Source organism: Onychostruthus taczanowskii, unplaced genomic scaffold, assembly GCF_017590055.1.
Source record: "Onychostruthus taczanowskii isolate IOZ18803 unplaced genomic scaffold, ASM1759005v1 scaffold67, whole genome shotgun sequence".
NCBI lineage: Eukaryota > Metazoa > Chordata > Aves > Passeriformes > Passeridae > Onychostruthus > Onychostruthus taczanowskii.
Window position 1 is genome coordinate 1761306 of NW_024504455.1, and position 22972 is coordinate 1784277.

Here is a 22972-nt window from a genome sequence, read left to right on the forward strand (position 1 = left end):
ATTTTTTAAAAAATATTACATTTAATTGGGTTTTTGTTCAGCAGATAATTGCTTACCCTGCAAACCCAGACTTTTTTAACACATGCACACAAAATGCATGTTAGGTAATTAAGAATTTTTTTTAAAAGGAAAAATACCAAAGAAGAAGAGGCAAAAGCTAAAGCACACGATGCAGAAATGCACTTGAGTGTTCAGATAGTTTTGCAAAATCCTTTCTTTTCAGCTATGAGAAGACTGTCAGCTCACAGATGTCCCCAGGGGCTGGAACTGTTTAATTTTCAGGCTTTCTGCTAGAAAGGTGAAAATACAGTTGGTGAAAAAAGCACATGAAGAGAAGGGGATGTTCTGACAATGATGAAGCTGTAATGTTTTGGGTCTCCTGTTTAAAGCTTTTCTTTGGCAATCACTGAAACCTCTCTGCACCTGACAGTATCTGTTTATATGTTTAATGGCTTTAGATAAAATCATCTTCCTTTTGCCAGATTCTGACAGCACAGAGATATTTGAAGGCTGGTGCTCATGGCTTAAGTCTGCATTAGCGAGGAGTGTGGCCAAATAGGAGCAGAGCAGTGGCATTCAGCAGTGGCAATTAAGGACTCTGTGCCCATACCATGGCAATTTTTAAACATTTAAGTTTCACTTCAGAAAATCTCTATCAGATCCTCTAGACTTCCTGCAGCAGGGAGAACCTCTTCCAGTATACCTGGAATATATGTATTTGTGTGGTCTGGACACACTTTATCTTGTGAATCATATGACAAGAGGGAGAGAAATGGGATTTTGCTTTCAAAGTGTGGCTAAAATACTTACATAGATGCAGCCATTAAGTGGCATTAACAGCACCACTAGCAAAGCAATGGCTGTTTCCTGTACACTGCTGCAAATTACAGCCATTTTTTGATACCCTCAATTATATCCCAGATTTAATGACAGTGTGTTAAACCTTAGGGATTTTTTCCTACAGGTTTAAGTGCCTGCCATTGCAGCAGCATTTCTCTTCTTGAGAGCTTCCCTTTCCCAGCACCAGCTCTCAGTGAGTTCAAGAAGTAATAAGTCAGTGGTTGGCAGTGAAAGGAGCACTGAATAAAGGAGCACAATTTCAGCTTTAATTTTAGCTTTTCAGCTCCTGTTCACATCAGTGCTCTAAAAATGTGAACTTTGGTTTTGGTTTGGGTTTTTTTTTTTGGTTGGTTGGTTGTGTTTTGGAAGGAAGGACAATAAAGTATCTCCAGTGTTTGCTTCCTAAAACTTTATGTTTATGTGCCTCTGGCCATGTCTTGCCTCCAGTGGTTGAATTCAAAAATGAGTTAAAATTGGGAAAAAGAACTAACTTTGAGGTATGAGAATTTGTGGGAAATGAATGTACAGATATTCTAGTCACTGGCCATTTAACTGAGCCCTTCTATTTTTCTTTTATCAGCATCTGGTATATTTAGTGTTGTGAAATTGTCATATTTAATCTCAGCTGACAACTAAGCCACTCACTGCCATCCCCTCGTGGGATGTGGGAGAGAATCAAAGGAGTAAAATGAGGAAACTTGTGAGCTGAGAGAAAGACAGTTTAATAGGGAAAACAAATGCTACATACGAGGAGAAGAAAACAAGGAATTGATTCCCCACTCTCCATCAGCATGAAAGGTGGGATGGGATATCCCTTTGGCCAAACTGGGTCAGGTGTGTCCCCTCCCAAATCCCCCCAAATCACCTTGACACTGTGTGAGCACTGCTCAGGAACAAAAATATAAAAACTTGGTTGAATTATCAACACTGTTTTCAGCACAAATGCAAAACACAGCCCCATAGCAGCTACTATGAAAAAAAAATTAATCCTACCCCAGCCAAAAGCAGCATTAGAAATAGATTGTGTTTTTTATGTCAGTGGGCTGCTTGTGACAGGTACTGAATTAACAGCTCAAGAAACCGAAGTTCCCTTTTTTACCAACAAAAATAAGTTCAGCAAGGGTGTGAAGAACACAAGCTTCCCCCACGCTGCTCAAGCAATGTGCCTCAACCCTGACCCGAGAGCAAATCTCCGAGGGGAAAGGCGTTTGTTAAATTTCTTTTCCAATTAATTTGACAGCTCTGCTGAGACTCCTAACAAAAGTACTAATTCATGCAAATTGCAGTGGTGGACCTGTGTCATCAGGGGGCTGGGCTGGGCTCTCTGAAACATCACACGAGCCACCAGGCAGCATTTTGATTAGAAGGTGACACTGGGTTTGGAGCCTATTCTGCATTAATTTTCTCCCAGGGACAGAAGAAGATTCCTGTATGTGCTAACAGAGGTGGGAAGTCACGAAAGAATATTCAGCCTCACTAAAATGCATCATCGTCTTCCTTCCATCCCTGAGAGAAAATTTATACCTTTCATGTGTCTGAATTAACTGCTCTGACTTGGGATCTGTGCGTTGACTGGGAGAGATGTTCTGTGGTTTGCTCAAAATGAAAAACAAAACCCAAAACAAAGCAAAGGCCCAAATGTGTTGGAGAGCAAGATATAATCTATAGTGCAATATAGAAATCAATTGGTTTCATCAGACATGTCATGGGAAAAATAAGATCATTTTCCACTGTATAAATGACAGTGGAGAAGCAGAGATGGGTATGATCAAAGGATCAGAAGATATTCCTGTAAAAGCTGATTGAAAAGTTTCTGTTTGTTCATCACAGAGAAGATAAGCTCATGATAGACCTTTGTAAGATGAGGAATGGCTTTGAGAGGACACATCAAGAGCAGCTGGTCTTCCTGCCATGTTATAAAAACCAAGGGTACATTGATTTGGTGAAAAAAGTAAAAAAAAAAATTGAAGGTAAATTGAAGGAAAAATGAATTTTTGTGCTTCACATCAACTACCTAAATTGGAGCAGAATGCATTGTGACCAGTAATTTGCAAAGAAACCCCAAATATTCGATAGTCTACAAGAAGGACAGTAAAATTATGATTAAAATCATTAACTTTGTGAAAAAATAAATTAACAGCTATCTCTAACCTTGTATTTCCAGGTTTTTGAAACAGTACTTGGGTTGTAGGTGTGAGGGTGAAGTAATTAGGGAATGCAAATGGTGATTCCCTCTTTTGGCATTCCTCTTGCATTTCCACGTGGTGTTAACATAAGATGGGAGATGGGTACTCAGTAAGGATCTGCGTGGAAATTAATTTCTTCTTCTTTATTTATAGCACCTTTCCTGTTCTGAACCTGTTCATCTGGCCTGCTTTGGGCACAGGGAAATTGCATAAACACCCCCAAGCCAGGGCAGTTGTGTTTTTTGCTCATTAGCTAAAGGGATTGCCAGGAGCTATCTTGATTTTTCTGCTGGGCTGGAGAGGAAACACCTTACCCCAAGCTGGTGCCTGTGGGACAGGGGCTGCCAGCTCTGTTTGCTTCACTCTGGGGGGGATTGGTTGTTCTTATTTTGATTTTTTTTAGAGTTCTGACACAGAGGACGGAGGTTGAGCAAAGTCTAAACCTGAGCATTGCCACAGATTTCCCTTTGTGGCACTCTTGGCCTGAATTAATTTTTATTTAAAATTTACTGTTTGAAGCCATCACAGTACTATGTCTGGTTTGCCTTTGAGGAATTCCTAGTGTAAGTTCAGCTCTGGGAAAAAATAATTTCTTTTCTTTTTATCCTTGCCAGCTGATCGTTTAAAATTCTTTATGTGTGTATTTGTTCAACCTTTTTTCTCTTTTACTGTTTGAGTTGGTTTTCCTCTGGTATTTCTTTAATTTAGAATTGAAATTACTAAATTCAAGTGCTTCTTGAATTAGCAAGTTATTTTTCATCTCTCTGCAGATTAAGGTTTTTTTAAGAGAACAAAACATGAAATTGCTTTGTTTGACAAAATGCTAACTTAATACATCTCAGTGTGTCCAGGCTTTGAGTTTGGAAAACCTCTTGTTTAGAGAAAACAAAAGCTAGTGCTTATAAAGATGAATTTTTGTACTTCACATCAACCACTAAACTGGAGCAGAATGCATTGCAAACAATAATTTGCAAAAAAATCCCAAATATTGGATAGTCTGTGTGAAGAACAGTGCAATGATGACTAACATAATTATCTTTATTAAAAAATAAATTAACAGCTATCTCTAATCCTATATTTCCAGGTTTTTTTGAAATAGTATTTGAGTTGCAGGTGTGAGGGTGAAATAATTTATATGGCAATTTATAAACATGGGTTTATTAAATTCCTAATTGAGGAATACCTGTTATAACTTAAGGAATACAGGTATAACTTAAGCAATGCAGGAATTTAAGGAATATAGGTATGACTTAAGTTATATCTGTTTTAAGGGTTTAAATACCTGTTTAAGCGATCCACTAAGATTTCTTTCCCCCAGAAAGGACTGCAGAGAAGCCAAAATGCCTCACACATTTTGAAACCAGGTGCTTGCGTGCCCACAACTGAGAACCTCTTTGCTGTGAAGCTCTTTTAGGTCTGCAGTCTTTGACATTGCACTTTAAACAAGACTGCTGGCAGCAATCCTGGCTGAAATACACTGCACAAAAAAAGAAACAGAAGCCCAGCAAGGCACAACGTGCAGCTATTACAGACTTTGGGTTTTTGGTGGTGGAAAGGTGCAGTGTTGTTCCCTCGGGACAGCGCTATCTCTTATGTACATATAATTAATATGTCTGCCAGTAACAGTTGTTAAACAAAGGAACAGGAATTGTTTCTGCTGAATGGCTTGACCTGGGAGTAAAGCCAATTTAAGAAGCATCTGATTAAAATATGCTAAGGTCACAGATCACTATAAAATATGAAGCGGGGAGGAAGAAGGCAGAAATTTACTCATGAGGAAGATTGAATTCTACTGATTTTTTTTTTCTTTTGTGCTGGCAGCAGCTTTCAGGTGTAAAGAATGCAAAGTGCTCATTCTGAGGAGTGCTTTCTTGGAGACATTTCAGTGTCACTTTGCACTGAATCCTTGCCCCATGCATATCATGGAAGATGTACATATCATGGATGATGTAAGAATACAAATACAAAGAACATCTGTAAGTTTTAATTTCTTCACCAGACAGAATGGAATCCTACAGGCAAGGAGAGAAATATCCTTACCTCTTAATTCTTACAGTAGTGGTAATGGGGTCCAATCACAAGAAGGGCTTTTATCCCTCATTAGAGCTTTTCTCAATCTTATTTTTCTCTTCCCTCAGGTGCCAGCAGCACAGAGAAAACAGAGAAAACCTGCTCTGCATGTACAGTAATACCCTTTAGTTTTGAGAGCTGCTCACTTAAGTGGTGTCTTTTTATTCAGGTCTGGTGACAAAAAGTGTGCCTGAAGTTCAGTGGAAATACGAATCAAAAATACAGTGTAATTTTTAGAATCCTTTTTGGGCTGAGTTGGTGTCCAAGAAGTTACAGAGAGGCTCAGGAGAGGGAGAGGATGCTACAGACATACAGAATGCTGCAGAATTTATGGCCTTGGAAATACTAACAAACAACCAGAGCTGCTGAAGGTGGTTTCATTGCTCTGAGGAATTTTGAAGGAAACCTACATTATAAAATTTGCTGGTAAATGGGGTGTCTCAGTGTAAAAAAAAAAAAAAAGGGAAAAGCTGTGTAAACACTTTCCAAAGGAATGGGAGAACAGTTCAAAGATGCAAGGATGTGTGAGGGCATTGAGGTGAGCCAGGAGCATTTTAAGGAAAGACTGGACACAGCCCAGTGCCATGGTGTCATTGACATGGTGCTGGGAGGTGATAAGCTGGGCTTGATGGTCTCAGAGTTCTTTTCCAGCCTAATTGATGCTTTGATTCCCTTTCCAACACACCTGGCCAGCCAAAGGTCATCCTGTGATGACCAGGTCCAGCTTCAGGACTTTGTACATGTTAAAACGCAAGCAAATCTATGTCCCTGCAGGGACTGGAGGATTTTCTCAAAATCCTGGAAGTGAAGAATGGGTCCTGATATGAGAAATAAAATATAGATTAGCTCAATGAACTCAGCTGCTGCTGCTCAGGTGACAGTGGGAATAGTTTGCAAAGCCCCTCTAACAGTGGCCACTTCCATGGGGAATGTTTCCCTGTGCTGGGCACAGGAGGTTTGTCCTGAGCTGCTCTCATCTGTCTCGTTAGAGCACACTCTGAGGATGTGTTATCTGTGAGCTGCACAGGTTTGTGGTTGAATTCCCTCCTTTGTGGATGCTTAGTGCCTCAGTGACATTTCACCCCTGGGCTGTTTTAATGAGGAGCAGAGGAACAAAGAGAGGAAACAATCAATGGCTGGGTGCTGGTCAGCCAATGCCATGGATGTGAAATCCACTTCCAGCGTGCTGTGATGTTCCAGCCCTGCCTAAAAAAGCACAAAAAGCAGAGCTCCTGCAGGGCTGGGCAGTGCCAGGCACTTTCTAAATGAAGTTTTCCTGACCTTGTGCAGGAGATGGGCCCTGTAGAGCCTGGAGTGCTGAGGCTGGGACATCCCCAGTTCAGGCTCCACTTGTTCCTTCGTATTTACAGCTGGGAATTGCAGAGATTGCTCTGTGTGCAGGGGGCTGCAGGAGCTGAATGCTAAAATGCTCCTATTTGCTAACAGATTTATGTTTTAATTTGTAATTAATTCCAGTTTAAATTAATAATTTAACCCTTAATTAGGAGCATGTTTTCATCCCAAGCAGATTAGACAAGATGAGGCAAAATTCACTTTGCTGTAGAAAAGACAGTCGCATTCCTTTAATCAGTACCTGGCACAGACTTTTGCATGCATTTGTTTTCCTCTCACTGAATTAACTTTCCCTGCTCTCTGCCTCTGAGACAGACTCAGCAGTTAGAGTTTAAGGAAGTTCATTTTCACACAGTAACAAGGACAACCAGTCCTGAAATTCTGACTAACAGGTGACTCAATATAAAGTCATCCTGGCATCACACCCAAATAAAAGGGACTGAAATCAGAATAAATGCATTTTTAAAATGCTGCAGTTGGGAGTTACCACAGGAGTCACCAGAGCCAACAGGCTCGAGGAGATCTTTCTAAAAAAAAGCAAAACCAGCCAGCCTTGCTGTGCTGTTTATGTCACATATATAGAAACTCCCAAAGTTTCCTTGACTCACTTTTAGTGTGCTAACAGTTTTTTTTCTTCCTAGCCCATTGCATCTCCTTCCTCCTGCATTGTTCCCCATTGTGAGGGAAAGAAAAAATTCTTAGTTTTTGCAAGAAACTGTTGAGTAAAAGCGACTGCTGTTCACAGCTGGTTTCCATGCTAAAATTAGAGATTCTGTGAAGACTTTCTATGTTAATTCCTATGATTTTTTTCAACCTAATTGAAACCAAAGCCATGGTACTTGCCACAAAAAGCAAAGCTACTTCTATCAGTACATGTAATCCAATTTGTCTGACAGAGAAATTAATGGCTTTTGAAGTAACAACTTTATTTTTTCTCTATTACATATCAGAATTTAAAAAAATTATTAGGAAAGGAATAATTGTAGTAAGTACATCAACAATATTTTTCATTGGCACCTCCAGTTCTGATCTTCAGTTTCAAGTGTAAATGCATTTTTTTTCTCCTTTGGGCTGCAGTGGTGAGAAATCTGAAATTGGTCTGACAGACAAAGGCAGAAAGTGCAAGACAGCCTGAGGGGAAGACATGAGATTGGGATGCCCTTGCTAGGGCATATTGGGACAGCAGGAATCTGACTGGCTCACCCTCCCACTGACCATCACCACCTCTTCTTAAATGAGGTCCATCAGTTTTCCTCTGAGGGGTGAAAGAGACATTGATTAATGGAGCAGCTTCTCTTCTTTTCCCCTCTGAATCTGTGTTCTTCTAATACAAGCTTGCTTATTTGTGTTAAATTCATTACTTTATTAAAATACTGGTGGTAGGGTCTTTCTTTTTGGTCCTTGCATTAAACTAGCATATATATTTATTAAATTATTCTGCTGTATAGAGTCATAAATATATCATTGTCTCATGGATGTAAAAGTGTCCCTTCAAGCTGGTTAAGCAAAACCATTGGAATTTCATATCTTTAGCAATTTTCCTTGAGAAGTTTTGGTGGAATGTCTCTGTATTAATGAGGCAGGTGAAGTGTGATATTTATTCCTTATTGCATTTGCTTAGTTATTACTGCTGGTAGGAAGGAGACTGGCATCTTTTCTGCCTGGCTTGCTGTCTCAGGGCTGGGAACAGAGGCAGGAAAGTCACTGGAGACTCCTCTGTCAGCCAAAGGGCCACCAGAGGGGCTTGCTCCAGGTGTCTCATGGGGCAGCACACGGGAGGGAATGGCATTTGAGTCACAAAAGGCTGCAAAAATAACAGCTACACAAAAAAACCCCAAACCCAGTTGTTTCCTGCTGCATTTCCTCCTGGTGGAGGGCTGTAAGAAGGACTTGGGTTTCCTTTATTTCCTCCAGTTAAATGGGAATCCCCAGACCCCCTGGCAGCCTTTGAGGAGAGTGGAACAGCAGAAGTGCCAGCCGGATGGGCTGTGCCAGGTCGGGCAGGACCGTGCTGCTCACACAAGGTCACTTTTAGCAGTTCTGCTATTCTTTAGCAATTCCTACAATTCTGCTGTAACAGATTGTCTGCTGAGGCTCAGACTCTGGGTTGTTTCCTCAGGGCTTGCAGGAGAGAACTTGGAGCAGGAGCTGTCTTTGCCAGCTGCTTTGCCACAGCCTGGGAGTCGGAGGGAGCAGCAGCAGCCAAGCGCTGCCGTTTGCCAGGGCTGGGAAGTGCTGAAGGGTGGCTGAGATTGGCACTTCCCTATGAAACCCTTCCTGCTCCTCCTGCTGTCCCTTGTTGGAGGAGGCTGTCCCTTTTTAGGATGTTTCAGAGAAGAGCAGAGTAGTTGTTCTCTCACCATTCGCCAGAGCATTTCACTCAGGTGTTTGGCATCAGGAGCTAACCAACCAATCTGCCTTGCCCAGGTGTTTATTTAGGTTTTGGTAACAGACAATAACAATCCTCCCTCCTCCATCACTTGCAAAGATGCTGGTATATCTGTTCAGACCTTTTTCCCCACCTCAGGCTGCCCAACTAAAGACTTTGCTAATCCAAAAAAAAAAATAAATAAAAAATCTTTCTTGCACAGGTAATGCAAGCAGCTCATTGACATGATCATTCAAAAATGGAAGAGATCTTTCTCTGTTCAGGTTATTTTCTTGGTTTTGGCTTGCTTGCTTCTGACCTGATGGACTGAAGAGACGTAGTTTACAATCAGTGTGCCCTTTTAAGAAAATGTTAGCAGCAGAGAGAGGATAAAGTTAGTTTCTTATGCAGGGTAGGACCAATGTTTTGGTAAATTAAGCAGAAGAGAAGGAAAAGGAGTGAAGTTCTCAAAATGAAGCATAGAAAATGCTTCTTCTTAGTGGTGGAATACACTATTTTGTTTTCCAGGCAAAATTAAATGCAAATGCAAGTTGATGCATGAATTCCATTCTACCAAGACGTTTTATTTCTGTCAGCTCTGATTATGAGAAAAATCTATAATTTTAGAACGGAAATGTCTGCACACTGTGATCCCCATATGGGTAGGTTCCAGGGCAGTAGTCACATGTTAGAATCAAGATGTCCATGGAATTTAAAACTCTATCCCTGTTACTTTGCAGCCTGTCGAGCTGGGTTCTACAAAGCCTCTGCTGGCAATGTGAAGTGTGCCAAATGCCCCCCTCACAGCTCCACCTACGAAGATGCATCTCTGAACTGCAGGTGTGAAAAGAATTACTTTCGCTCTGAGAAAGACCCTCCATCCATGGCTTGCACCAGTGAGTAGCTCATTCTGCTCGGGGCTGTCATTCTTGCTGCTCCATCTGTCCCTCCACATCAGCTCGCCTGCTTGCTTCCTCTCATGTCCCACTGCAGTCAGCCATCCACTCCCTCTCGTGTCTTCTTGAGCGTCGGACAGGCTGCTGGAAATTGGTGGGCTGGGTTTGTGTCTTTTCTGATTTCATTTTCTCCTTCTTGTACCCTGTCAGACTTGAGAAGGAGAAATAGGATTTTTTTTTTTGTTGCTGGCAGTACTCAGCCCTCAATCCTGAGCTGCACCCTGAGGGGACTCTCTATTTATAGGAAAATATGGTTCTTGTTAGCCTAGGTCTGTAATCTAGTGAATACTGCAGGAGTCTCCACAGGAAATAACCAGAAGAGTTTGGCTATTAATGATTTTTTACTTTTATATTTCTACACCCTCGTTACTCCCATTTTGGATCACCCTTGGGGAGAAAAATCTCACTCCCTGATTTCCCTTTCCCAGGACCGCCATCCGCCCCGAGAAACGTCATCTCCAACATCAACGAGACCTCCGTGATCCTGGACTGGAGCTGGCCCCTGGACACGGGGGGCAGGAAGGACGTCACCTTCAACATCGTCTGCAAGAAGTGCGGCGGCAGCAGCCGGCCGTGCGAGCCCTGCAGCGACAGCGTGCGCTTCCTGCCACGCCAGAGCGGCCTCACCAACACCACGGTCACCGTGGTGGACCTGCTGGCACACACCAACTACACCTTCGAGATCGACGCGCTCAACGGCGTCTCGGGGCTCAGCACGCTCTCCAGGCAGTTTGCTGCTGTCAGCATCACCACTAACCAGGCTGGTGAGTGTCTCTCTGCTCCAAGCTGCTGGGGTTTGTGCGGCTCTTGTGTTTGTGTTGCCCCCTGGGTGAAGGCAGGAAGGATGGGTCTGGCTCCATGTGGTGTTTTTGGGGTGCCCCGTCGTGGGGAGGAAAGGTGAATTTGACTCTGTGTTCTTAGAAGGCTAATTTATTATTATATTATATCATATTACAGAATGTTGTACTAAAACTATACTAAAGAACAGAGAAAGGATGCTTACAGAAGGCTTCACAAGGTACTAATGAAAACTCGTGACTCCTCCCAGAGTCCAACACAGCTGGACAGTGGTTGATCATTAAATTAAAACAACTCACATGAAACCAAACAACCACCTGTTGGATATGTCCAAATCACATTCCAAGGCAGCAAAACACAGGAGAAGCAAATGAGATATTGTTTTCCTTTTTCTCTGAGGCTTCTCAGTTTCCCAGGAGAAGAAATCCTGGTGAAGGGATTTTTCCAGAAAATATGACAGTGACAACTCCATGTTCTCAGAAGGTTGATTTATTATTTTATGATACTTTATTATATTAACGAATACTATACTATGCTGAAGAATACAGAAATAATACTTACAGAAGGCTAAAAAGATAATAATGAAAACTTGTGACTCTTTCCAGAGTCCTGACACAGCTTGGCACTGGTTGGCCAATGAGACAAAACAAATCACACCAGAATCCAATTAAACAATCACCTGTGGGTAAACAATCTCCAAACACAGTCCACATGTGAGCACAACACAGGAGAAGCAAATGAGATAAGAATTGTTTTCCTTTTTCTCTGAGACTTCTCAGCTTCCCAGGAGAAAAATCCTGGGCGAAGGGATTTTTCAGAGAAAGTGAATGCCACATGCACTTTTGTTTCTTCTCCCTGATTTGCAGGATTTGCTCTGTGCCAGGGTGACTAATTGTCTTGGATATTGCCATAAAAGTAAAAGCAGGAACAAACCCGGTGTGTTTCTGTCAAAGAACCTGGCAGCATGACTGTTATGATTAACTCCCAGTTCCCAGTTAATAGTCTCTAATAGCAGGCTCACATGATTCCTTAGCCAGAATGTGTTTTATTAATAAAACCAGATTTTAATAAAACACTCATTTCAATAATCTCCAACGTAAATTACTGTAGTAACCTTAGTGATTAATTTTGATTAAATAGAAGTGAAAAAAGGCTTTGATGTTAGACACATAAAAAGCTAACATTAAATTAGAGTGGTTGAAAACACAGCTTTTTTTTTTTTTTTCCTCCTTTACAAGTTGTCTCACCAACTCTGAATTATTGCCAGCGTGATGGGGGTGTGAAGCTGAATGCAGAATTAGATGGTGGTGTCACAGCTGATGGGGTACAAAAGGGCTGCTCTCCTTCTGTGGAGGCTTAGGAAAGCCTTTGAGGCCCTGCATGAGCACGGCAGCGTGCCCTGGCTGTTGGATCAGAGCCTTTGTCATCTCTGCACTGTTCTGCCATTTGCTTCTCATTTGACATGGCTCCATTTATCTGAGGGTTGTGAAGAATCTAGGCTCTTCCCTGGCATTTGGTCGGGTGTGAAATTTTTAGGAGCAGTGTGTGCCAGTGAGGAGAGAGACTCGACGCTGCAATTTCTGTGCCTGTGCTCCATGCAGCTTCCATCAGGAGGCTTTGTACAGAAAACATGCATGTGTTCAGTCTCCTCCCACGTCCTCCCATCCCACACCACGTCCCCAAAATACTTCCAGTTCTGTCTTCCTGAAACCACAGACACGTTAACGTTGTTCTAAGTAGCGTTGTTCCTCCTGGTGGGCTGTGTTATTGCAATGTTTTTCACTGTAGGGGTGTATGTTTTCTCCTTAAATCACAGATCAGCTGTAGTGGGAGGCATAAAAATGTGAGAACAGGCTATTTCCTGACCCCAGTCACTACACTTCCCAGTGCTCTGGGGGGCTGTCTAGCTGTGCAGTAGGCAGACAGAGGTGAATCTGCCCAATTTTGCCCTGGAACCTGCATTTTACCTCCATTCAATTTGTTGCTGTTATAGTTCATTGTTTTGGATTTTCGGATCAGTGACTTGGAGCGTCCTTGTTGAGTTGCCCTCTTTTTTTCTGTTTCTCAGATCAAAGGTGTTGCTTTTCAGCCTGTTCATCAGCACAGCAGTTAGAAATCACCTGAGGACTGTCCAAAAAAATAAACTGTCCAGGATCAGGGAAGTTCTTTCTCTGCAGAGGCGTCCTGCTTTTCAGCATGCTTCCCTAGGGCCCAGAGCTGCTGCCTTTGCACTGCAAGGTGGATTTTGATTTTGGTGTGGAACACACAGTACCTGGGATGTGGCAAAGTCAAAAGCATTTCTGGCAATAGCAGCTCTGTTCACTCAGCCCACAGGCTGCTTAAGCAGTTTATTTTCTGCATTTATGCATGGCCTATTTTTTCCTTAAGTACATTCAGGTGATGTGGGTTAGTACAGGCTTAATTGTGCTGTCTCTTGATCATGCCAATTGGTTTACTGTATTAGAATTCCCTTAGAAACTCTGCAAGTTGTTAAAATTAGACCTTAAGTATGTATATAAGCAGTCTCTTGAAGTATAATTACAAAAACATAATTGGTGTTGCATTCCTTCACTGGTCAGCTCACACAAGGGATACATCAGAAGAACATTTTTAGCTTTCCAAGGTCTAGAATGCTGTCCCAAGAGAGCTTTTCTACAGCTTTATCCTTAATTTCCATGTACCATATCCAAATGGGTCTGGGCTGCCGTGAGGGGTCACAAATCCAGGTTAGACCAGAGGGGCCATGGGGCAGGGCAAGCAGAAGGAGCAAAAGGAAAACCCTGCAGAGGGTAGTTGGGAACAAGAGGGTCAAGTCTATGACCCTCTTCTTGCAACAGCATTTTCCTGGCAGCTGCTCCACATCAATCTGAATATTCTGTCTCAAAACACCAACTTTGCATGTTCCTGAACTCTACCCCTTCCATTTTTAGTGATGATTCAATCTTCATGCTTCCAGCAAAATTATAATTAACATCAAAGTTTTGTGAAAGTAATTAAATTTTCTGTATTTTCCCAACATACTCCTGCCAGTCCCCAAGTATTTTCCTTTTTCCCCCCAATACCTCACTTCTTTATTGCATTGATGATAAAATAGATTGTTTTCTTTTGATCACTAAAAGCACACTGTAACAGCTTTAAATGGAGCTTAGCTGTTAAGAATTTCGGGCCTTTTAACCCAAGGTCTCAACAGTGCAGCTGCAAAGGTGGTAGCAACTAAATTCAGCTACAATAAGGCAATGTCAGCACTAAACCAATTCCAAGGAGTTTTGTGCTGTCACCTCTCCTGGCATCAGCAGAGGAACAAAGGGGACGTGTTGTAGCAAGAGACTTCTTCAAATCCTGTCCTCAGCTCACCACAGCTCTTCCACACAATTTAGGTAGGATGTAGACAGGTGCCAAAAGTAAATAAATTGCGGAATAAAGAGGAATCCCTGAAGATGAAACACAGAAGGCTTTTTGTGGGCTGAATTTCAGCTGGAAATGTCAGTGCTTTCCTAATAGCTCTAGAAAGTGATTATGCTTCTCAGTTCAGAGACTAAAAGTGCCTAACCCTGAGTTTTGGCTTCTCCACAGATCAGTTGTGCACCTGCAAAATTTTGATTCCTTTCTCTGTCAGGGACTTTTCCTAGAGGAAGCTTAGAGAGAAGCCACCCCTGCATCCAAACTGAGGCATGCTATGCAAAGCTACATTATAAATAATAACAAAACCCCAGGTCTGCTTTATATCACCTCAAGCTTCCCTAGAGAAGCAGTAGTTTAATTATCTGCAGTCTCTTCCTTTTGTCTTTTCTACTTCTAAAAGCCAGGAGGCAGAACAAGCCATGTAACTTGTTTAATCATCTTGCTTAATCTTTGAACCCAGGCAGGAAAAGCCGTAGGAAATCACTTTGTTTGAGGAGAATGCAACCAGTCAGGCACTACAGAGTTTTTAAAAGAGGCCAGGATGAAAATTATTTTAAAAATAACCTTTTGAACAAAAGTAAGGTAGTGATAAAGGAATTAGGATCATTAGGAGCATTGAAGGGTTTGCAGTATCTGGATCTCCCTGTGCCATAAATTAAAATAATAAATTTAAAATTCCAAACCATATATTAATCTCAGCTTGCAGGAATAAACATTTACAATGGAGCAAGAACCAGTCAATTTTTCAGTCCTGTTTTAAGTAGAGGCTTCTGTGGCTCCTTGGAAGGCTTGTTAAAACCTCCTCAGACCCAGAATTTTATTTGCTTGAAATCTCTGGCTTCAAGGGAATAAGTTCAGCCCCAAGCTTTGTTTCAGTGTATGTATTTGATTATTTGCAGGTACTTTGATGCTATTTATGTGCTCAGCTTGCACTGCACTGTCTTCAGCAGCTCACAAATGATGTGTGATGCTCCCTGTTTAAATAAAATCCATATTTAGAGAGGGTTGTGTGCACTTTACAACCTATATCCCAAGGCAAGTCCCTTAAGTAGATCTGTCTTTTAAGAGAGACAATTTGAGAGAGGCACAGATGTTTGGGGGATGATATATTTCTTTCTTTCCCTATGGCCCTTATAAAAAGGACAAGAAGATAGACTTATTAAAAGTGAGCTAATGACATGATGTAGGGAGTCTCTGGTTCACTGACTGTTATTACAGCTGTGCCCCATTATGTACTGAATACCTAGGACATGCTTGTTTTCCTGAATGACATTTATCTTTTGAGTTTCAAACATTCCTGGCATAAATAAAGATTTTACGCTCTTCAAATGTGTTTTACAGTTCAGCCCAGAGGCTATTCGAGGATCATTTTAACTCAATAAAACTCCTTTAGGGATATAAAAGGGAAGTGTTTCAACAATGTCACTCCATGCATAGCCTGTTATTAGCTGGAGATGTTCTGCCTGCAAAGTCTTTGATCCCTTTTCCCCCTGAACGTCAAGGAAGCTCTTGCCAAGGCTTCAAAGTCTGTGACACACACTGGGCTCTTCAGTCCTCATGTGAACGCTCCTGACCTGGCAGAAAGTTCACAGGTGAAGTTTGTGGCTCAGAGAGTTTTTCCTTTTCCAGAGCTTTCAGTTGGTTGTTCCACAGATCACGTTGAGATTTTTTTCGGCACTCGGTGGGTAGTGGTTTTCTTTGCTTGCTTCTGTTAGTCTTCCTCATTTAATATCTTCGTTTGGTACAAGAGTAAAAATGGAGAAATGCAGGTAAGCAGGATGCTTAGTCCTCTGTTAAATAATAGACTTCTGTCTCTCTCTGTTATCTGTGCTGGAATTCTCAGTAATCACTGAAGGAAATTGTGTTCCTCTTGATGGTAAACACAGCTATCAATTTGCTTTTTGAGGCAATTCCCTCTAGGCAATTTGCAACTGGGGAAAGATGGGAAAAATTGTTTCTTTGGGTTTGGGGACTATACCTGCAATGGGAATTATGAATGTAGTAAGTCTCAGCTTCTACAGCAAAAAGAGTCCTTTTTTTAGCATTTCCTTTTAGTAAACTATATCTCTGTGTATATTAAAAAATGTTTTAAATCAAAAAGAAATATTAAGTCATCTCCAAATCCAAAAGCATGTGAAAGATGTCAGCACCTTTCAAGTCTTTTCTGTTAAAGGTTCTTTCCTGATGAACCTCCACAAAAGCAGCTGCTCCAAGTGACAGGGCAAGAAGTTTGAGAAATGTTGTTTCTTTTCTTGTTCTGAGCAGGTGGAAAATACTGACAGACCAGTTCAGGAGCTCTTGGTGATTACTTAAAAGGAGAGAAAATATTTTGTATCACAAATTACTTATTTGAGGGCAATTGTCTTCTCCAGTTTTTGGATAATGGCTTTTTCAGAGATGATTCTTAAGTATATTCTTACATTGTTCATGGGATTTCTCTGGTCAAGGAAATAATCAAATTATCACAGAAAGGTAAAGCCTGCTCAGCGCCTGAATGTTGATGTTGTGAGCATGGTGAATAAATTCTTCTTTCTGAACACTTCACTCCAGGAAACGTGAGGCTCGAAAATCCTCTAAGGCGACGTAACAAAGGGGTAGGGAAGGCAAAGAAAAACAGTTTATTTAAACTGATAGGGTCTTAACACATCCAGTGAAAAATACGAACTATTGCAAAGCTCCCACCATCACCACCTCAGCAGAGAGCAGAAAGAATAACATTTGTGTTGTGAGTACCTTTGGGATGGATCCTTATGAAAGCACATCCAGCATTTGTGTCCTCTCTGAAATAACAGCTGGGAATGCCACAGCACCATAATTTCCAGTTTCTGAAGCGAGTGCCTTGTGCAGCCTGATCCTCCCCAAATGGATGTGGCATTTCCATGACTTATTATACATGTGTTTAACACATGAGCAAATCAAACCTTTTGTTTGCTCTGGGGAAGGCATTTGCTATCTCTTTTAATAAAAAGAGGGAGAAGCAAGAACATGATTGCGCTACACTTAATGACGTTTCCTTTTAATTTAGAATTTATTTGTAAAAGTGAGGAATGATCTCTGATGATCACTTGTCCAGTGGCAGCTGCTGCCCAGAAGGTTGCCTTTCTGTGCACTTGAGAGGGAAATCAAGCAGCTGCCTTTTGGTGTAATTCCTGCTGAAGCTGCTTGTTTCCCCCTTTCCAGTTCCCTGCAGTCTTTCTTCCTCAGCACCTGTGAAATGCCTGCAGCCACTCTGGAGTCTGTAACCACAGGCTGGAGCCTTTCACAGATGCACTTCTGCCATAATGCAGGCAGTCATCCATCAGAACAAACCAGTTTTTAATTTTTTTTTTTCTGTTTCTGGGAGAAATGTGCCCAGCTTGATTTCATCCAGTGGCGGCCTGCTTGAGTTTGCCTTTGAAGTTTCGTCTTGTTTCTTTCCTTCCACGTTTTGACGTGTGTAAATGTGATCTTGATAGCCCTTCTCCCAGAAACTGTGAGCCTTTTCACCCCCTTCCTTATGATGGAATCCTACCAGGATCCAGCCTGGGGCTGGTGAGAGGGGCTTTTTGCTGATGTGGGATGAGTGGAAGGCTATGGTTGTGTTTGGGTGTCCCAGGATGAGGGAAGAGATGAGAATCTTGGCTCCATGTTTCAGAAGGCTGATTTATTATATTATGATACTGTATTATATTAAAATGCTCTACTAAAACTATACTAGAAAGAATAGAGAGAAAGGATTCATCAGAAAGCTGCAAAAGAATAGAAAGAAATGAATAACAAATCTTGTGACTGCTCGCAGCCTCAACACAGGTGGCTGTCATTGGTCTTCAAGTAAAAACAATTTCACGTGCTGGGTAAACAATTCTCCAAACCACATCCCAAAGCAGCAAAACATGGAGAAGCTGAAGCTTCCCAGCTTCTCAGGAGAAAAGATCCTGGCAAAAGGATTTTTCCTAAAATATGTCTGTGACAGAAGGCACGTCACCTTCAGGCTGAAGGTGTATCATCACTAACCAGTGATGTTACAGAATCAGGTGACATTTTACAGCCCAGGTCATAAAAACAGATTGAGCCTGCTCCAGCTCAGGGAAAAGGTGCAGGAGGACAAGCACAGGCTGGTTTAACTGTGTGTCCTGGAGATTAAAGGGCAAAGGGCTGTGTCTGCACGTGCCTTGAAGTGGTGGGGAGCTGTATCTGGAGGAGCAGCGCGGAGGGTTTAGCAGCTTTCCAAAGGGTTGTTAAAGTGGGACTGTTTCCTCCTCCTGCCTCCTGGGAGGCACCTGGGGGCCCTCTTGGAATGTGCCCCTGGGATGGGACTTGCTTGCTTCAGCACAATCCTTTAGCAGTGCTTAAGAGAAAGTGAATAGGAGTGCAGCCAGAGGAGGTTGAAAACAGATCAGGTCCTGCTTTCTGTGAGCAGGCTTCTGTCATAAACCCCTTCTACACTGATGCACAGAATAGATGCTGGAGGTGTTAAAGATTCCAAGTAAAAGCACAGCTGTTCACAGACCTCGTGTTAGTGTGACCCTGTCATGGAGGTGTGACTTCATTACGCGGATTTTCCAGTCAGTGCTTGGGACTCTTACCAGCTGACTAGTGGAGTTGGTGGATAAACCCAGAGATAAAGGGTTGGTTCTCAAAAAATCCAGATGCTGGGTGTTTTTGCATGAATCCAAATGCATGTGTGGAGTATTATGAGCAGTGCCAGAGCCAGCACCATGGTAAGTTCTCTCCTGTCCTGACTGTGGATGTGGCTCCAGTGTCCTGGAGAAACTGCCTCCAAGTGAGAAATCAGTTTTTTTCATTCAGACACTGGTATTTCTGCTTTGGATTGCATGATAGTTTTGTGGTTTGGATGCTGGTCCTCTAAGACTGGCAGATTTAGGTTTGAGTCCCAGTGGATCCTACTTTGGATCAGAGAATGCAGATTTAATTTTCAGGTTATGATCTTTATTTATCACTCTTGTTCCACATTACCTCCTGGGGGTATCATTGAAGAAAATTTATAGGCTATATCAGATTTCAGTATTATGATTAGATAATAAAAGCATCAGTTTTCTAAAGAAAGAAAAAGGAACAAGCCTTTCATTTTTTCAGCGGGGCAGAAGTTGAAAATTGGGTAGAACAGTCAATTCTGCTTGGTCACCATCTTTCAGCATAGTTTGGAATATCCTAGGCAAAGCATATTTTACTCTTGTTTGCAAGCAAAAGCTGAAAGTGAGTTGTGAGTCATTTTAGAATTAAACCCTCTCCTAAAATTTAATTTGTGACCTAGAAACCTAAGCCAGAAACAATAGGACTCTAAATGTTTCAGCAGTTGTTCACATGTGCCTTCGCAGAGTTAATACTGAGTTCTCCCTGTCGCAGGACAGGGAATTTTCCTTCAGTGCATTTATACATCTGTAAGCCAGCCACATATGAAAACAATAACCAAGGAATAAGGAAAAAAGTCAATAAGGAAATTTATATATAGCTGCTATTAAACTGGAGGAAAACAAATCATCTGTTGGGGTCAGTTTCAGTGGGAAATCAATTTGAGCAGAGTTTTATTGTCGTCTCTGCAGATCCTTCACGTTATTTGCTTGCACCTTTAACAGTCATGACTGAGGAGGTTTTTACACTTGAGCCTGAGCTCCCTGAATCATTGTGTTTGTTACCTTTTCAACATCCACATTCCCAGTTGTCACAAATGCTACCTAACAACAGCGAGTGCTCAAAGTACATTTCCCCTGTTAGCTCCAGGGAGTTCTCAAGGTTCCTGTTAAGTGCTCAGAGCAGTCAGGCTGCAGTGCCAGACAAATTCGAACCACGTGAAGTGTAAAAAATGCCTCCCTGTGCATTGCATGGGACTGCCGAGACTGAAACTCTTCATATAATGTCCATACAAGCCTAAAGTTAGCCATAAAACTCCTATTCAAGTGAAGAAGTTGAGTGCTAATATATTAATCAAAGTATCAGTAAAAATGTAAATACCTAGCAGCATACGAGACATGGGATTATTTTAAAAATGACTGAAACGTCTTCTTAGTCTAAAAAAGTACTCTCCTTAAGTTTTACCTTGAGGTGCAAGTTTTCTAAATGGTGAACTAATTTAACCTTTACATTCCTGCTGATATTTTCATATAGTTTTTAACATTTCGATTAATCCTAAAAAGCTTAATAACGTCACGTTATTTGCTAACCCAGTGAGAGCTGCAGATTTAAGATAGAAATTTCATTTTTAATTTTCAATTTAAGATAGAAAAATAATGGAAATTCAATGAAAAATGGCTGTTCTAAAATGCCATGTCGTTCTCTTCCTTTTTGTAGCCTGATTTTGAATTCCATCTCGTCCCATTGTGGTTATTTAATTCTCTTTAGAAACTCTTGATTCTCTCCTCCTCATATGGAAGACTAAAGTCTAAGCATTGTTGCACATGGTGATGCGTCCGCTGTTTATTGGTTTATAATGTTAACTGCCTTTACTTTGATTTTTCTCTCTGCTGCATTTTCAGACACTTCCAATTAAATAGTGAAATACAGTAACTGAGCTGCTCTGATGTTGCTAAATAGAAATTAAGGCTGACTTCTGTTTAGACAGTATTTAGCATATTAAGTTTTACATTGTATTCTGAGGATGTGTACAAAAAAGAAATTAATTAAATGGTCCAAATGTCAAGTTATTTATCAATTACAGCCCAGCCCTGGGTTGGGGCCATATTCATGTTACCTTAACTCTTACTGTATCTTAAATTCATTGATTGCCGTAGATTTAGGCATAAACTTGGAGGTTATCTGAACAAGGAATTTTCTTTAATTGGATGCAAGCCTTCTAGCACTTTTCAAACCCATCTATCTAACAGGTATAGGAAAAAAAAAAAAAAAAACCCACATTGAAATTTAAAACTGTGACAGTCCAGCTTGTCACTGACCAGCAAAGAAAGGTTTTGTGCTGGGGATTTTTTCCATTTTGTCTCACCTCGGTGTGGGATTAAAGGTGGCTGAAACATGATGTTCCCTTGATTATTTATCTCCCCTCCCCGAGCCCATGCAGTGGGATTCTGGTTCTTCCAGACACTCTGGATGTCTCATTTCTGAGCAGCTTTGGGAACCCTAGGGATTAGGGAAGGTATATGAATGTTTTATAATGTTATTGATAACTGCGGAGCAGATGTTTTCTAATAAGCTGCTGTGAGATAAGTTACTGGTAGCATCTGCAGAGATGTGTGCAAATGAGCTCGAAATAATTAATACTGTGTTAGGAGAAAGCTTGCTTTTTTAAGTTTGTCTGTATTGGAGCACGCAAGATTGTTTCAGCCTGCCCTGAGAATCTTTTAGAGCAAAATTACCATAATTTATTAGGGGAAAAACCATTTCTGTTAATCATATATTAATTATTCATAAAATCAGTATTAATTTTACCTTAATGGGAAGTGTTACCAGCTGGGTACTGGGCTTGACAATCTATTCACATACCAAAAAAAAAAAAAAAAAGAGAGAGAGATAAATAGCTTGACTTAAAAAGAAGACATAAAAATGACTTAGGAGAGCATAAAAGCAGCAAGTATGGATATATGAGTTCCCATGGAGCTGGCTACAGCAGGGAGGTTCAGCCTGCTAAGCATTTTGTGTTTTGGCTATGGCACTGGTTTGTGGGACTCAAGTGCAATTGCTGAAGGATGTTTGTTGCACACAAATCCTGTCTGCTTCTCTGAAATTGATTTTAGGAATTTAAATTCAGGATAAATTCCTCCTGCTGGGAGAAAAAGAAAAAAAAAAATTGCCACTTTTTAATCTTTTGTGAACCGTGTGAAATGTGAAAATGCTGTTCAGAGGATGTGTTCAGCCTGGAATGAACATGAAAAAGTGGATCCTCCACTCTGCTAAAGGAAGAATTCAATACTTAGATTATGACTCAGGACTAGAGAATATATTGTGCTAGAAGTTTAGCAAAATCAAGAGCAGAATGAATTTTCAAAAATTTATTCTAATTAAAACCTCTATTTTTTCTTTCATTTTCTTCTCTTTTTTTTTTTTCTCATTTTTCTCCTGACTATTGAAAGTTCTTTTGCAAAAATGAAAACCCAAATAGAAAGGGCATTGGCTGAAGCATGCAAAAATGTAATGCCTATAAAGTGCAGCTAGTTTTATATGAACAATAAAAGCTTCAGAGGGTTCAGCTGATACTAAATTGTTGAGATCAGCTCTAGAGTCTTTTTATTAGGATAGCAAATGTTGAACTTATAAACAGATTTTATTTACATGTTAAGATAAAAGGCTGTTTGTTAGCAAAAGATTTTTTTTTTAAATGACAATTACAGCCTCCAGTGTGTGATCTGTAAAATATAATCTGATGAATTTTGGCCAAAGCAATGGAAGAGAAGCATTTGGAGTGGGAAGCCAACCCAAAAGAAACAAAACAAAACTAAATAATTTTTAAAAATTGCACGGCTTTCAGTGAGTCCAGGAAACCCAGACCAGGTCTTGGAACAACTCATGGATCTGGGTGGTCTAAAATTGAACTGATGTTCAAGAATCTTAAGTAATTATTAATTTTTTATGTGTGTGTTTAACATTGATACTATTTCCAAGTTGTGGGTGGCGTGTGAACCTATGGTATGCAATCAGTTGTCGTGCCTAACCCTGATCAATGCACATAAAAAATTATGTTATTTTGCAGTTTGGATTTTTCTTTTTTATTCATTTTCAAAGAAGCGTGCTGAAAAGAGAAATGTGTATGGGAGCAATTTTCATCTGGAGAACTTAACCAAATAATGATGCCAAAGAGGCTGAATTGTGCTGATGGTTATTCCCAGCCATGAGTACCAGGAGCTCCTTGTGCTTTAATGCATCCCAGCACTCTTTTAGACTCTCTTATCAAAATGTTGGGAAAGTCAGAGTTCTGCAGGGTCTGGCAATGATAATTCCTCAGCATTAGAACAAACAGGTACGGCTGCTGTTTCGCTCTGTGTTTTCACCCGCTGAATATATTTCATTGCTTACACTGCAGTAGCAGATCAAAACCATCTGCTGCCTTGCCA

General features: G+C 41.0%; 1 protein-coding gene across 2 annotated transcripts in view; it reads left to right on the forward strand.

The window, feature by feature from the left end:
- Positions 1–22972, forward strand: part of EPHA3 (EPH receptor A3) — a 179365-nt gene that overhangs the window by 106860 nt on the left and 49533 nt on the right. For both annotated transcript variants that reach the window (XM_041420914.1, XM_041420915.1), the window contains exons 4-5: positions 9558–9713; positions 10202–10537. In XM_041420914.1, the coding sequence (XP_041276848.1) occupies positions 9558–9713; positions 10202–10537 (492 nt within the window). The remainder of the gene's footprint in view (positions 1–9557; positions 9714–10201; positions 10538–22972) is intronic.